Below are 14,857 nucleotides of genomic sequence, written 5' to 3' on the forward strand. Positions count from 1 at the left end.
TATTGCTCTGCATTCCGAGTAGTAGAGCACAGTGCACACTCCATGTGTGCAGTAATCCTTTCTGGAGAAAGGATGGTAAGCCTTACCCAAACATAATCTTGTGTCTATAGCCGACAGCTATTCCTAGCGCAGAAGCTTAGACAGTGATGGACTGCAGCACAGAAGGGGACGGCTTTGCATGCAAGGTATGTGATCGTTTTAGGTAACAAATTAGGTTTTAAGATGAAAAAAAAAATCAAGGAAGAGGCCATCCTTAAGTTTCATAATTCTGCACATAATGCAGAATCATGTAACGTAAACCAACGTTTACTGTCCCTTTAAGGGTGTTCTCTTTAAAGGGACAGTCAAGTCCAAAAAAAACTTTCATGTTTTAAATAGGAAATGCAATTTTAAACAACTTCCCAATTTACTTTTATCACCAATTTTGCTTTGTTCTCTTGGTATTCTTAGTTGAAAGCTAAAACTAGGAGGTTCATATGCTAATTTCTTAGACCTTGAAGACTGCTTCTAATCTGAATACATTTTGACCACTAGAGGGCATTAGTTCACATGTTTCATATAGATAACATTGAGCTCATGCACGTAAAGTGACCTAGGACTGAGCACTGATTGGCTAAACCGCATGTCTGTCAAAAGAACTGAAATAAGGGTGCAGTCAGCATAAGCTTAGATACAAGATAATTACAGAGGTAAAACGTGTATTATTATAACTGTGTTGGTTATGCAAAACTGGGGAATGGGTAATAAAGGGATTATCTTTCTTTTTAAACAACAAAAATTCTGGTGTTGACTGTCCCTTTAAGGCAGTGACTGACACACTGAGAGCGGCATGCAGCGTGGTGATGCAGCTGTGCGCGCTCAGTGTCTCCTGCCTTTTCATCTCTGATGCTCAGGTCGCGTAGCTGAGCGCTCAGAGTTTAAATATTTGAACTTAAAGGGCCTCTAAACCCAAAATCTTTCTTTCATGATTCAGATAGAGAATAGAAATTTAAACAACATTACAATTTACTTCCATTATTTATTTTGCTTCATTTTTTAGATATCCTTAGTTGAAGAAAAAGCAATGCACATGGTGAGCCAATCACACAAGGCTTCTATGTGCAGCAACCAATCAGCAGCTACTGAGCATATCTAGATATGCTTTTCAGCAAAGAATATCAAGAGAATAAAACAAATTAGATAATATAAGTAAATTAGAAAGATGTTTAAAATTGCATTCTCTTTCTAAATCATAAAAGAAAAAATGTGGGTGTCATGTCCCTTTAAGAAGCGATGTGGCGCAAAGCAGCTGCTTCGCCTCGCGCTGCATCACTTGCAGTGTGTCACAGCCATTACACAGCAATACCCGATGTCCGCAGGAGATTAAGGGACCAGTAAATACAGTAGATTTGCATAAACAACAAATACATGTTAAAAAGACAATGCAATAGAGCTGAGTCTGAACTTCAAATGAGTAGTAGATTTTTTTTTCTGACAAATTTCAAAGTTATGTATATTTCCACTCCTCCTGTATCATGTGACAGCCATCAGCCAATCACAAATGCATATACGTATTTTCTGTGAATTCTTGCACATGCTCAGTAGGAGCTGGTGACTCAAAAAGTGTAAATATAAAAAGACTGTGCACATTTTGTTAATGGAAGTAAATTAGAAAGTTGTTTAAAATTGCTGCTCTATCTGAATCATGAGTTTGATTTTGACTTGTGTCCCTTTAAAGGCCATACAGTGTACACAGGTATATAATTTCCAGAATCCCCTGCAGACAATAGCAATACATTTGGTAAATTCCACTAAGGGGTTAAGCAGAGTTGCTTGCACTCATTAATAATCCCTGTTTATATCAGTGTATGATGTCCACAAAGGGCTGGAGGGTGTATAATCAGAAGCAATATATACTATGCTACACAGATAATATATATGATTTCCAGAGCCCTTATGACAAGGTGTGAAGAGTAAAAGTTCTGCAGACAATAGAAAAAAAATAAAAAAAATATATATAACTGTTTTTAATCTCTGTGAAGGCATGTCCAGAGCAGCTATTTACTACTGGGACCTAACTAAACACTTCTGGGGAGCCAATGACAAAAGGCAGGTGTGTTACCACCAATCATTAGCGAGTTCCCGGTAGTTCTCCTGGGCCTATCTAGATATTCTTTTTAACCTTTTAATGCCATTGTATTCCATCACAATGGCACTGGGCTTTAAAGCCGTTATGACGGAATACAACGTCATCGCAAATGGCTGTCCTGAAGCCTACTAGGCTTGCAGGATTTGATCGCGGTCTGGAGGGCGTTCCTAGCGTCTTAGGGACGCCCCCCAGACCCGATCCCATAATTGAAATCTCGCTATCTTTTGCTCGATCGCGTGATATCAATTTGTCTTTTTAACCCGGTCATGAAAGGGTTAAACAAAGGATACCAATAGAGAAACAAATAAAACAACAGAAGTATATTTAGTAAAATAAAATGGCATGCTCTATCTGGACCATGTAAATTTAATTTTGACTTCCATGTCCATTTTAAAGTCTTCATTGGGCAGTGATATTTTATGTTTTAAAGGTCCTATCTTTATTACAGACTTTTCCTAAGAATCAAATCCCTGTACATCTGACACATTTTAACAATGTGGGTAGTAATGGTGCTACAGTTAGTAACATTTCTGCAAATGTGTCAGCAGAATTAGAGATTGTTATTCTGAGATTTTGGCAGTAACAAGAACTTTGAACTTCAAAACCTTGCTTCCCTTGTGCTCTCACTTGAATAAAGTGCTCACACATTGATCATCATCTGGCTGGTTTTTCATAAATAATATATAGCCAAGTATTCCAAAAAATATCATTCTGATCCCTCTTTCACGTAACCGTTACAGTAAAAGATAAATTATTGTAAAGTATGTAAACAGTCACCTCAGTTTACTTATGCTTTCGTTTTATTTGCCCAAATTAAATATGGCGCAGACCTGTAATTTCCTTTCAAAGTATGTAAAAGTAATCTACTTTAATTGGTTAGCCATGCTGGGCTTGGCCCAATCACAATTTGTCTGTCAGATATATTTTGTTCTGATTGGTTTACTGTCCTCCCCTGTTCTTAACAGTTCCGTCGCTCCTTGGGATTACTCTCCGGTCACAGTAGTCATGGCGATGTCCTTGTGTATTCGCGCAGCCCTGAGGCTTCCCAGAACTGTACGTCTGCGGCCTGGCACCCTTGTTCCTCGCACCACTACCATCACTCGTTTAGCCTCTACTAATGCTGTCATCGCCCGACCCGGCGAGAACGCCCATCATGAGGAGGTCAACCTGTATGAGAAGGTGACTAGCTCGTACACGTGCGGCGCAGGGACAACTATATGTTTTAAAAGGCCGTATGCGAATGGTTATATATACAGACTCCCTGGAGACTCATATCTATTAAAAGTTCGGGCATACACTGATTTGTGGGTAAAGGGTCACCGGTAGCTAATGCACGAGAAGGTGGCACACACTAATGTGTGGGTATAGCTACATATGTGTGTAATGCACGAGAAGGTGGCACACACTAATGTGTGGGTATAGCTACATAGGTGTGTAATGCACGAGAAGGTGGCACACACTAATGTGTGGGTATAGCTACATAGGTGTGTAATGCACGAGAAGGTGGCACACACTAATGTGTGGGTATAGCTACATAGGTGTGTAATGCATGAGAAGGTGGCACACACTAACGTGTGGGTATAGCTACATAGGTGTGTAATGCACGAGAAGGTGGCACACACTAATGTGTGGGTATAGCTACATAGGTGTGTAATGCACGAGAAGGTGGCACACACTAACGTGTGGCTATATATATATATATATACATAGGTGTGTAATGCATGAAAGGTGGCACACACTACTGTGTGGGTATAGATACATAGGTGTGTAATGCACGAGAAGGTGGCACACACTACTGTGTGGGTATAGATACATAGGTGTGTAATGCATGAAAGGTGGCACACACTACTGTGTGGGTATAGCTACATAGGTGTGTAATGAACACTTATGCATTACACACCTATGTATCTATACCCGCACAGTAGTGTGTGCCACCTTCTTGTGCATTTACACACCTATGTATCTATACCTAGTAGTGTGTGCTACCTTCTCGTGCATTACACACCTATGTATCTATACTCGCACAGTAGTGTGTGCCACCTTCTTGTGCATTTACACACCTATGTATCTATACCCGCACAGTAGTGTGTGCCACCTTCTCGTGCATTACACACCTATGTATCTATACCCACTCAGTAGTGTGTGCCACCTTCTCGTGCATTACACACCTATGTATCTATACCCACACAGTAGTGTGTGCCACCTTCTCGTGCATTACACACCTATGTATCTATACCCACACAGTAGTGTGTGCCACCTTCTCGTGCATTACACACCTATGTATCTATACCCACACAGTAGTGTGTGCCACCTTCTCGTGCATTACACACCTATGTATCTATACCCACACAGTAGTGTGTGCCACCTTCTCATGCATTACACACCTATGTATCTATACCCGCACAGTAGTGTGTGCCACCTTCTTGTGCATTTACACACCTATGTATCTATACCCGCACAGTAGTGTGTGCCACCTTCTTGTGCATTTACACACCTATGTATCTATACCCGCACAGTAGTGTGTGCCACCTTCTCGTGCATTACACACCTATGTATCTATACCCACACAGTAGTGTGTGCCACCTTCTCGTGCATTACACACCTATGTATCTATACCCACACAGTAGTGTGTGCCACCTTCTCGTGCATTACACACCTATGTATCTATACCCACACAGTAGTGTGTGCCACCTTCTCGTGCATTACACACCTATGTATCTATACCCACACAGTAGTGTGTGCCACCTTCTCGTGCATTACACACCTATGTATCTATACCCACACAGTAGTGTGTGCCACCTTCTCGTGCATTACACACCTATGTATCTATACCCACACAGTAGTGTGTGCCACCTTCTCGTGCATTACACACCTATGTATCTATACCCACACAGTAGTGTGTGCCACCTTCTCATGCATTACACACCTATGTATCTATACCCACACAGTAGTGTGTGCCACCTTCTCATGCATTACACACCTATGTATCTATACCCACACAGTAGTGTGTGCCACCTTCTCGTGCATTACACACATATGTAGCTATACCCACACAGTAGCGTGTGCCACCTTCTCGTGCATTACACACCTATGTATCTATACCCGCACAGTAGTGTGTGCCACCTTCTCGTGCATTACACACCTATGTATCTATACCCGCACAGTAGTGTGTGCCACCTTCTCATGCATTACACACCTATGTATCTATACCCACACAGTAGTGTGTGCCACCTTCTCATGCATTACACACCTATGTATCTATACCCGCACAGTAGTGTGTGCCACCTTCTCATGCATTACACACCTATGTATCTATACCCGCACAGTAGTGTGTGCCACCTTCTCATGCATTACACACCTATGTATCTATACCTAGTAGTGTGTGCTACCTTCTCATGCATTACACACATATGTATCTATACCCACACAGTAGTGTGTGCCACCTTCTCATGCATTACACACCTATGTATCTATACCCGCACAGTAGTGTGTGCCACCTTCTTGTGCATTTACACACCTATGTATCTATACCCGCACAGTAGTGTGTGCCACCTTCTTGTGCATTTACACACCTATGTATCTATACCCGCACAGTAGTGTGTGCCACCTTCTCGTGCATTACACACCTATGTATCTATACCCACACAGTAGTGTGTGCCACCTTCTCATGCATTACACACCTATGTATCTATACCCACACAGTAGTGTGTGCCACCTTCTCGTGCATTACACACCTATGTATCTATACCCACACAGTAGTGTGTGCCACCTTCACGTGCATTACACACCTATGTATCTATACCCACACAGTAGTGTGTGCCACCTTCTCGTGCATTACACACCTATGTATCTATACCCACACAGTAGTGTGTGCCACCTTCTCGTGCATTACACACCTATGTATCTATACCCACACAGTAGTGTGTGCCACCTTCTCATGCATTACACACCTATGTATCTATACCCACACAGTAGTGTGTGCCACCTTCTCATGCATTACACACATATGTAGCTATACCCACACAGTAGCGTGTGCCACCTTCTCATGCATTACACACCTATGTATCTATACCTAGTAGTGTGTGCTACCTTCTCATGCATTACACACATATGTAGCTATACCCACACAGTAGTGTGTGCCACCTTCTCATGCATTACACACCTATGTATCTATACCTAGTAGTGTGTGCCACCTTCTCATGCATTACACACCTATGTATCTATACCTAGTAGTGTGTGCTACCTTCTCATGCATTACACACATATGTAGCTATACCCACACAGTAGCGTGTGCCACCTTCTCATGCATTACACACCTATGTATCTATACCTAGTAGTGTGTGCCACCTTCTCATGCATTACACACATATGTAGCTATACCCACACAGTAGTGTGTGCCACCTTCTCATGCATTACACACCTATGTATCTATACCTAGTAGTGTGTGCTACCTTCTCATGCATTACACACATATGTATCTATACCCACACAGTAGTGTGTGCTACCTTCTCATGCATTACACACCTATGTATCTATACCCACACAGTAGTGTGTGCCACCTTCTCGTGCATTACACACCTATGTATCTATACCCACACAGTAGTGTGTGCCACCTTCTCGTGCATTACACACCTATGTATCTATACCCACACAGTAGTGTGTGCCACCTTCTCGTGCATTACACACCTATGTATCTATACCCGCACAGTAGTGTGTGCCACCTTCTCATGCATTACACACCTATGTATCTATACCCACTCAGTAGTGTGTGCCACCTTCTCGTGCATTACACACCTATGTATCTATACCCACACAGTAGTGTGCGCCACCTTCTCATGCATTACACACCTATGTATCTATACCCACACAGTAGTGTGCGCCACCTTCTCATGCATTACACACCTATGTATCTATACCCACACAGTAGTGTGTGCCACCTCATGCATTACACACCTACGTATCTATAGCCACACGTTGGTGTGTGCCACCTTCTTGTGCATTACACACATATGTAGCTATAACCACACATTAGTGTGTGCCACCTTCTCATACATTAGCTACCTGCTACATAAGGTGGCACACACTACTGTGTGGGTATAGATACATAGGTGTGTAAATGCACGAGCTGGTGGCACACTACTGTGTTGGTATAGATACATAGGTGTGTAAATGCACGAGAAGGTGGCACACACTACTGTGTCGGTATATATACATAGATGTGTAAATGCACGAGAAGGTGGCACACTACTGTGTTGGTATAGATACATAGGTGTGAAAATGCACGAGAAGGTGGCACACATTAATGTGTGGGTATAGATACATAGGTGTGTAAATGCATGAGAAGGTGGCACACACTACTGTGTCGGTATAGATACATAGGTGTGTAAATGCATGAGAAGGTGGCACACACTACTGTGTCGGTATAGATACATAGGTGTATAAATGCACGAGAAGGTGGCACACACTACTGTGTCGGTTTAGATACATAGGTGTGTAAATGCACGAGAAGGTGGCACACACTGTGGGTATATGTTCACTGGTAGCTAATGTATGAGAAGGTGGCACACACTGTGGGTATATGGTCACTGGTAGCTAATGTATGAGAAGGTGGCACACACTAATTTATGGATATAGGGTCACAGCGGGTGATGTACAATAGGGTGGCATGCACTAATATGTGAGTACAGAGTCACAGCAGGGTGATGTACGATCAGATGGCATGCAGTAATGTTTGGGTATAGTCACAGTGGGTGATGTATGATCTGTTGGCACACAGTAATGTGTGGGTATAGGGTCACAGCAGGGTGATGTACGATCAGATGGCATGCAGTAATGTGTGGGTATTGAGTCACAGTGGGTGATGTATGAGCAGTTGGCACACACTAATGTATGGATATAGGGTCACAGCGGGTGATATACAATAGGGTGGCATGCACTAATGTGTGGGTACAGAGTCACAGCAGGGTGATGTACTATCAGATGGCATGCAGTAATGTGTGGGTATTGAGTCACAGTGGGTGATGTATGAGCAGTTGGCACACAGTAATGTGTGGGTATTGAGTCACAGTGGGTGATGTATGAGCAGTTGGCACACAGTAATGTGTGGGTATAGGGTCACAGCAGGGTGATGTACAAGAAAGTGTCATGTACTAATGTGTGGTTATAGGGTATTGAGAGGTACATATGGTTAATCCCTATGAAAAGGTGGCTTGTGTGAATGTACGTAAGGTATAGAGAACAGATGGCCAATGTGGCGAGCACTAAGGTATGGGTATACATAGACTAGTGAGGATACTAGTTGATTAACTCAAGTGGCTTGCGTTATTGTATGCGTTTACATAGGGTATGTAGGGTCATAGATGATGTATGGTAAGGTGGCATATACTATTGTGTGTGGATAAATGCAATGTGTATAGAGGGTCACCATGTTATTGTGCATGAGAATGTAGCATGCACTAGAGCAGTGATGGCAAACCTTGGCACTCCAGATGTTTCAGAAATACATTTCTCATGATGCTTATGATCTCTGAAGTCCAGTCGAGCATCATGGGAAATGTAGTTCCAAAACATCTGGAGTGCCAAAGTTAGCCATCACTGCACTAGTGTGTGTTTGTTTATCATTTACATAGGGTTACAGGGGCCATACCTTGCTATTATACGCTGTAAAACAGGGCTTGACAAGTTTCTGAAGGTTCAGCATCTAAAATTGTACTTCTAGCTCTCAAGTTTCTGTTTGATTCTTACTTATCTATTTATAAAGCCATTCACTGGCGCTACTTCTGTTTGGCTCTATAGCAAAATAGATGTTCCTGACCTGATGAAAACTATATATTTGTCAGCAACATTTGGGAATCATGTGACTGGTGACCCATTGGGGTGTGGGAGTCATTGAACAATTCATCGCTAGGTATAGTTTGTACACAATAATGCATTTTCTATTTTTAAACCCTTTTATTTATTTATTTATTTATATATTTTTTTCACGTGCCTGGTAGTTGTAGTTGTTGTTGTTGTTGTTTTTGTAACAGACATCAACATATGCATGATGGCAAAATACTGAAGGGAAATTCTGTCAATTCTACTTGTGAATTTATTGTACAAAATTGGTTCAGAGACAGAAATTGCATCTCATCATGGGATCATTGTCATTTTGGTGCAAAACATATCCACTGAAAAACTAGTGATCAAAATGATTTACTAAATAATTTCACTATGAGACTATTGAATGGATATAAAACACCTTGTAATTACCGGACTATACTTTAGTCTTACATAGTGGAGGCTCTTTCAGAATACATTAACACCTTGCTTGCTGCAATTTTATTTCAATGGCCAATCTCCCCTACCATTTGCCTTATTGTAGGAACTAAATTGGACTTGTTATATTAAACAAGGCTTGCCACTGTCATTTTATTAGCATTTTCATTGTTTTGCAATATCTTATCACCTCTGCTGATAGATTTGGAAAATCCACAATTGTCAAAGTTAAATTACAGGACAAGGTACCAAAATAAATGTGTGAATGTATATAATGTATATTGCAAAGTTTGGGGTGATTTTTTTTTTTTTTTTTTTTTTTATCTGTGTGTATAGTTCTGTATGTCGATGATTGTTTAACCCCTTCCCGCTTTTAGGATGTTTTATACCATCCTAACTGTGCTGGGCTTCAGCGCCGTTAGGAAGGTGTGGAACGCCCTAACCTTTTGGCTAGACTGAAGCCATAGCCACTTTCTAAATGTGATCGCGGGCTGGAGGGTTTGCCCGACTCGATCCCATGAATGATCGCGTGATTTAAATTTTTACTTTTGTTTACATCTGAATTTTTTATTTCATGTAATTGGCAAGAGTACATGAGCTAGTGACATATGGGATATACATTCCTACCAGGAGGGGCAAAGTTTCCCAAACCTCAAAATGCCTATAAATACACCCCTCACCACACCCACAATTCAGTTGTACAAACTTTGCCTCCGATGGAGGTGGTGAAGTAAGTTTGTGCTAAGATTTCTACGTTGATATGCGCTTCTCAGCATTGTTGAAGCCCGATTCCTCTCAGAGTACAGCGAATGTCAGAGGGACGTGAAGGGAGTATCACTTATTGAATACGATGATTTCCCTAATGGGGGTCTATTTCATAGGTTCTCGGTTATCGGTCGTAGAGATTCATCTCCTACCTCCCTTTTCAGATCAACGATATACTCTCAATTTACCATTACCTCTACTAATAACTGTTTTAGTACTGGTTTGGCTATCTGCTATGTGTGGATGGGTGTCTTTGGGTAAGTATGTTTTTATTACTAAGACACTCTCAGCTATGGTTTGGCACTTTATGCAATTCTATAAAGTTCTAAATATATGTATTGTACTTATATTTGCCATGAGTCAGGTTCATGTATTTCCTTCTGCAGACTGTCAGTTTCATATTTGGGAATGTAAACACTTTAAGAAATGTATTTCTTACCTGGGGTTTAGTCTTTTTTTCATTTTGACTGCATTTTTTGCAATTGCGGGTGTTAGGCCCGCGGGTGCGTCAAATGCTAGACTTTATTGCGTAATTTTTGGCGCGAACTTTTTTTGGCGTGAAAAAATACGTTTATGGCGCAACTTCGTCATTTCCGGCGTCATACGTGACGCCGAGACCTTTCACACGGCGGCGTCATTAGTGACGCAAGTGTGTCATTTCCGGTCATTTTTGGCGCCAAAAATTGTTTTTTCATTATTTCAATACCCCATTCATGTTTGCCTGCTGCTTTCTTCTCTATCAAGAGGCCTATGCTTTTGCATTTTTTCCCATTCCTGAAACTGTCATTTAAGGAAATAGATCATTTTGCTTTATATGTTGTTTTTTCTTTTACATTGAGCAAGATGTCCCAATCCGATCCTGTCTCTGAAGTTTCTGCTGGAACATTGCTGCCTGACATCGGTTCTACCAAATCTAAGTGCATTTGTTGTAAAATTGTAGAAATGATTCCACCGAATGTCATTTGTAATAGTTGTCATGATAAACTTTTACATGCAGATAGTGTTTCTATCAGTAATAGTACATTGCCAGTTGCAGTTCCTTCAACTTCTAATGTGCATGATATACCTGTAAATTTTAAAGATTTTGTTTCTGAATCTATTATGAAGGCTTTATCTGCATTTCCACCTTCTAATAAATGTAAAAGGTCTTTTAAAACTTCTCATTTAGCTGATGAAATTTCAAATGACCAACAACATAATTCATCCTCTTCTGCTGAGGATCTATCTGAAACAGAAGATCCTTCCTCAGATATTGACACTGACAAATCTACTTATTTATTTAAAATAGAGTATATGCGTTCTTTATTAAAAGAAGTGTTAATTACTTTGGATATTGAGGTAACCAGTCCTATTGACGTTCAGTCTAATAAACGTTTAAATGCTGTTTTTAAACCTCCTGTGGTTTCCCCAGGTGTTTTTCCCATTCCTGAGGCTATTTCTGATATGATTTCTAGGGAATGGAATAAGCCAGGTACTTCCTTTATTCCTTCTTCAAGGTTTAAAAGATTGTATCCTTTACCAGAAAAATCTATAGAGTTTTGGGAAAAGATCCCCAAAGTTGATGGGGCTATTTCTACTCTTGCTAAACGTACCACTATTCCTATGCAAGATAGCACTTCCTTTAAGGATCCTTTAGATAGGAAGCTTGAATCTTATCTAAGGAAGGCCTATTTATATTCAGGTCATCTTCTCAGACCTGCTATTTCTTTGGGTGATGTTGCGGCTGCATCAACTTTCTGGTTGGAAAATTTAGCGCAACATGAATTGGATTCTCATATCTAGCATTGTTCGCTTACTGCAACATGCTAATCATTTTATTTGTGATGCCATTTTTGATATTATCAAAATTGATGTTAGATCCATGTCTTTAGCTGTATTAGCTAGAAGAGCTTTGTGGCTTAAATCTTGGAATGCTGATATGACATCTAAATCTAGATTACTATCTCTTTCTTTCCAAGGTAATAATTTATTTGTTTCTCAGTTGGATTCTATTATTTCAACTATCACTGGAGGAAAAGGAGTTTTTTTGCCTCAGGATAAAAAACCTAAGGGTATATCTAAGGCTTCTAACCGTTTTCGTTCCTTTCGTCAGAATAAGGAACAAAAACTCAATCCTCCTCCCAAGGAATCTGCTTCCAGTTGGAAGCCTTCCTCAAATTGGAATAAATCCAAGCAATTTAGGAAACCAAAGTCAGCCCCTAAGTCCGCATGAAGGTGCGGCCCTCATTCCAGCTCAGCTGGTAGGGGGCAGATTAAGGTTTTTCAAGGATTTTTGGATAAAATATGTCCAAAATCATTGGATTCAGAGCATTGTCTCTCAAGGGTATCGAATAGGATTCAAAGTAAGACCTCCTGTGAGACGATTTTTTCTCTCACACATTCCTGTAAATCCAGTAAAAGCTCAGGCTTTTCTGAAGTGTGTTTCAGACCTGGAGTCTTCAGGGGTAATCATGCCAGTTCCTCCTCAGGAACAAGGTTTGGGGTTTTATTCAAACCTATTCATTGTACCAAAAAAAAAAATTTGTTCAGACCAGTTCTGGATCTGAAAATTTTGAATCGTTATGTAAGAGTACCAACTTTCAAGATGGTGACTATAAGGACTATTCTGCCTTTTGTTCAGCAAGGACATTATATGTCCACAATAGACTTGCAGGATGCATACCTTCATATTCCGATTCATCCAGAACATTATCAGTTTCTGAGATTCTCTTTTCTAGACAAGCATTACCAATTTGTTGCTCTTCCATTTGGCCTAGCAACAGCTCCAAGAATCTTTTCAAAGGTTCTGGGTGCCCTACTATCTGTAATCAGAGAACAGGGTATTGCGGTGTTTCCTTATTTGGACGATATCTTGGTACTAGCTCAGTCTTTACGTACTGCAGAATCTCACACGAATCAACTAGTGTTGTTTCTTCGGAAACATGGTTGGAGGATCAATTTACCAAAAAGTTTCTTGATTCCTCAGACAAGGGTCACCTTTTTAGGCTTCCAGATAGATTCAGTGTCCATGACTCTGTCTTTAACAGACAAGAGACGTTTAAAATTGGTCGCAGCATGTCAGCTCCTTCAGTCTCAGTCATTCCCTTCAGTGGCTATGTGCATGGAAGTTTTAGGTCTCGTGACTGCAGCATCGGAAGCAATCCCCTTTGCTCGTTTTCACATGAGACCTCTACAGCTTTGTATGCTGAATCAATGGTGCAGGGATTATACAAAGATATCACAATTAATATCCTTGAATCCCAATGTACGACACACTCTGACATGGTGGATAGATCACCATCGTTTGGTTCAAGGGGCTTCTTTTGTTCACCCAACCTGGACTGTGATCACAACAGATGCGAGTCTTTCAGGTTGGGGAGCTGTTTGGGGGTCTCTGACAGCACAAGGGGTTTGGAAATCTCAAGAGGTGAGATTACCAATAAATATTTTAGAACTCCGTGCAAATTCTCAGGGCTCTTCAGTTCTGGCCTCTGCTAAAGAGAGAACCGTTCATTTGTTTTCAGACAGACAATATCACAACTGTGGCTTATGTCAATCATCAGGGTGGGACTCACAGTCCCCAAGCTATGAAAGAAGTATCTCGGATACTTGCTTGGGCGGAATCCAGCTCCTGTCTAATCTCTGCGGTACATATCCCAGGTGTAGACAATTGGGAGGCGGATTATCTCAGCCGCCAGACTTTACATCCAGGGGAGTGGTCTCTCCATCCAGATGTATTTTCTCAGATTGTTCAGATGTGGGGGCTTCCAGAGATAGATCTCATGGCCTCTCATCTAAACAAGAAACTTCCCAGATACCTGTCCAGGTCCAGGGATGTTCAGGCGGAAGCAGTGGATGCGCTGACACTTCCTTGGTGTTATCATCCTGCTTACATCTTCCCGCCTCTAGTTCTCCTTCCAAGAGTGATCTCCAAAATCATCATGGAACAGTCTTTTGTGTTGCTGGTGGCTCCAGCATGGCCACACAGGTTTTGGTATGCGGATCTGGTTCGGCTGTCCAGTTGCCCGCGTTGGCCACTTCCGTTACGGCCGGACCTACTATCTCAAGGTCCGTTTTTCCATCAGGATCTCAAATCATTAAATTTGAAGGTATGGAAATTGAACGCTTAGTTCTAAGTCATAGAGGTTTCTCTGACTCAGTAATTAATACTATGTTACAAGCTCGTAAATCTATCTCTCTAGAAAGATTTATTATAGAGTTTGGAAGACTTACATTTCATGGTGTTCTTCTCATAAATTCTCCTGGCATTCTTTCAGAATTCCTAGAATTTTGCAGTTTCTTCAGGATGGTTTGGATAAGGGTTTGTCTGCAAGTTCCTTGAAAGGACAAATCTCCGCTCTTTCTGTTTTATTTCACAGAAAGATTGCTATACTTCCTGATATACACTGTTTTGTACAGGCTTTAGTTCGTATTAAGCCTGTCATTAAGTCAATTTCTCCTCCTTGGAGTCTTAATTTGGTTCTGAGGGCTTTACAGGCTCCTCCATTTGAACCTATGCATTCTTTGGACATTAAACTACTTTCTTGGAAAGTGTTGTTCCTTTTGGCTATCTCTTCTGCTAGAAGAGTTTCTGAGCTATCTGCTCTTTCTTGTGAGTCTCCTTTTCTGATTTTTCATCAGGATAAGGCAGTTTTGCGGACTTCTTTTCAATTTTTACCTAAGGTTGTGAATTCTAACAACATTAGTAGAGAATTTGTTGTCCCTTCT

The 14,857-nt window shown here is 41.0% G+C and overlaps 1 protein-coding gene across 1 annotated transcript in view; it reads left to right on the forward strand.

Annotated features, from left to right (window-relative positions):
• Positions 1–3,078: 3,078 nt before the first annotated feature.
• The window catches only part of NDUFB11 (NADH:ubiquinone oxidoreductase subunit B11), a 76,534-nt gene continuing 64,755 nt past the window's right edge, over positions 3,079–14,857 (forward strand). Inside the window, exon 1 of the mRNA XM_053695336.1 lies at positions 3,079–3,307. Coding sequence (XP_053551311.1) covers positions 3,134–3,307 — 174 coding nt within the window. The 5' untranslated portion in view covers positions 3,079–3,133. The remainder of the gene's footprint in view (positions 3,308–14,857) is intronic.

The sequence above is a fragment of the Bombina bombina genome, chromosome 12 (genome assembly GCF_027579735.1).
Source record: "Bombina bombina isolate aBomBom1 chromosome 12, aBomBom1.pri, whole genome shotgun sequence".
In the NCBI taxonomy this organism is placed as follows: domain Eukaryota; kingdom Metazoa; phylum Chordata; class Amphibia; order Anura; family Bombinatoridae; genus Bombina; species Bombina bombina.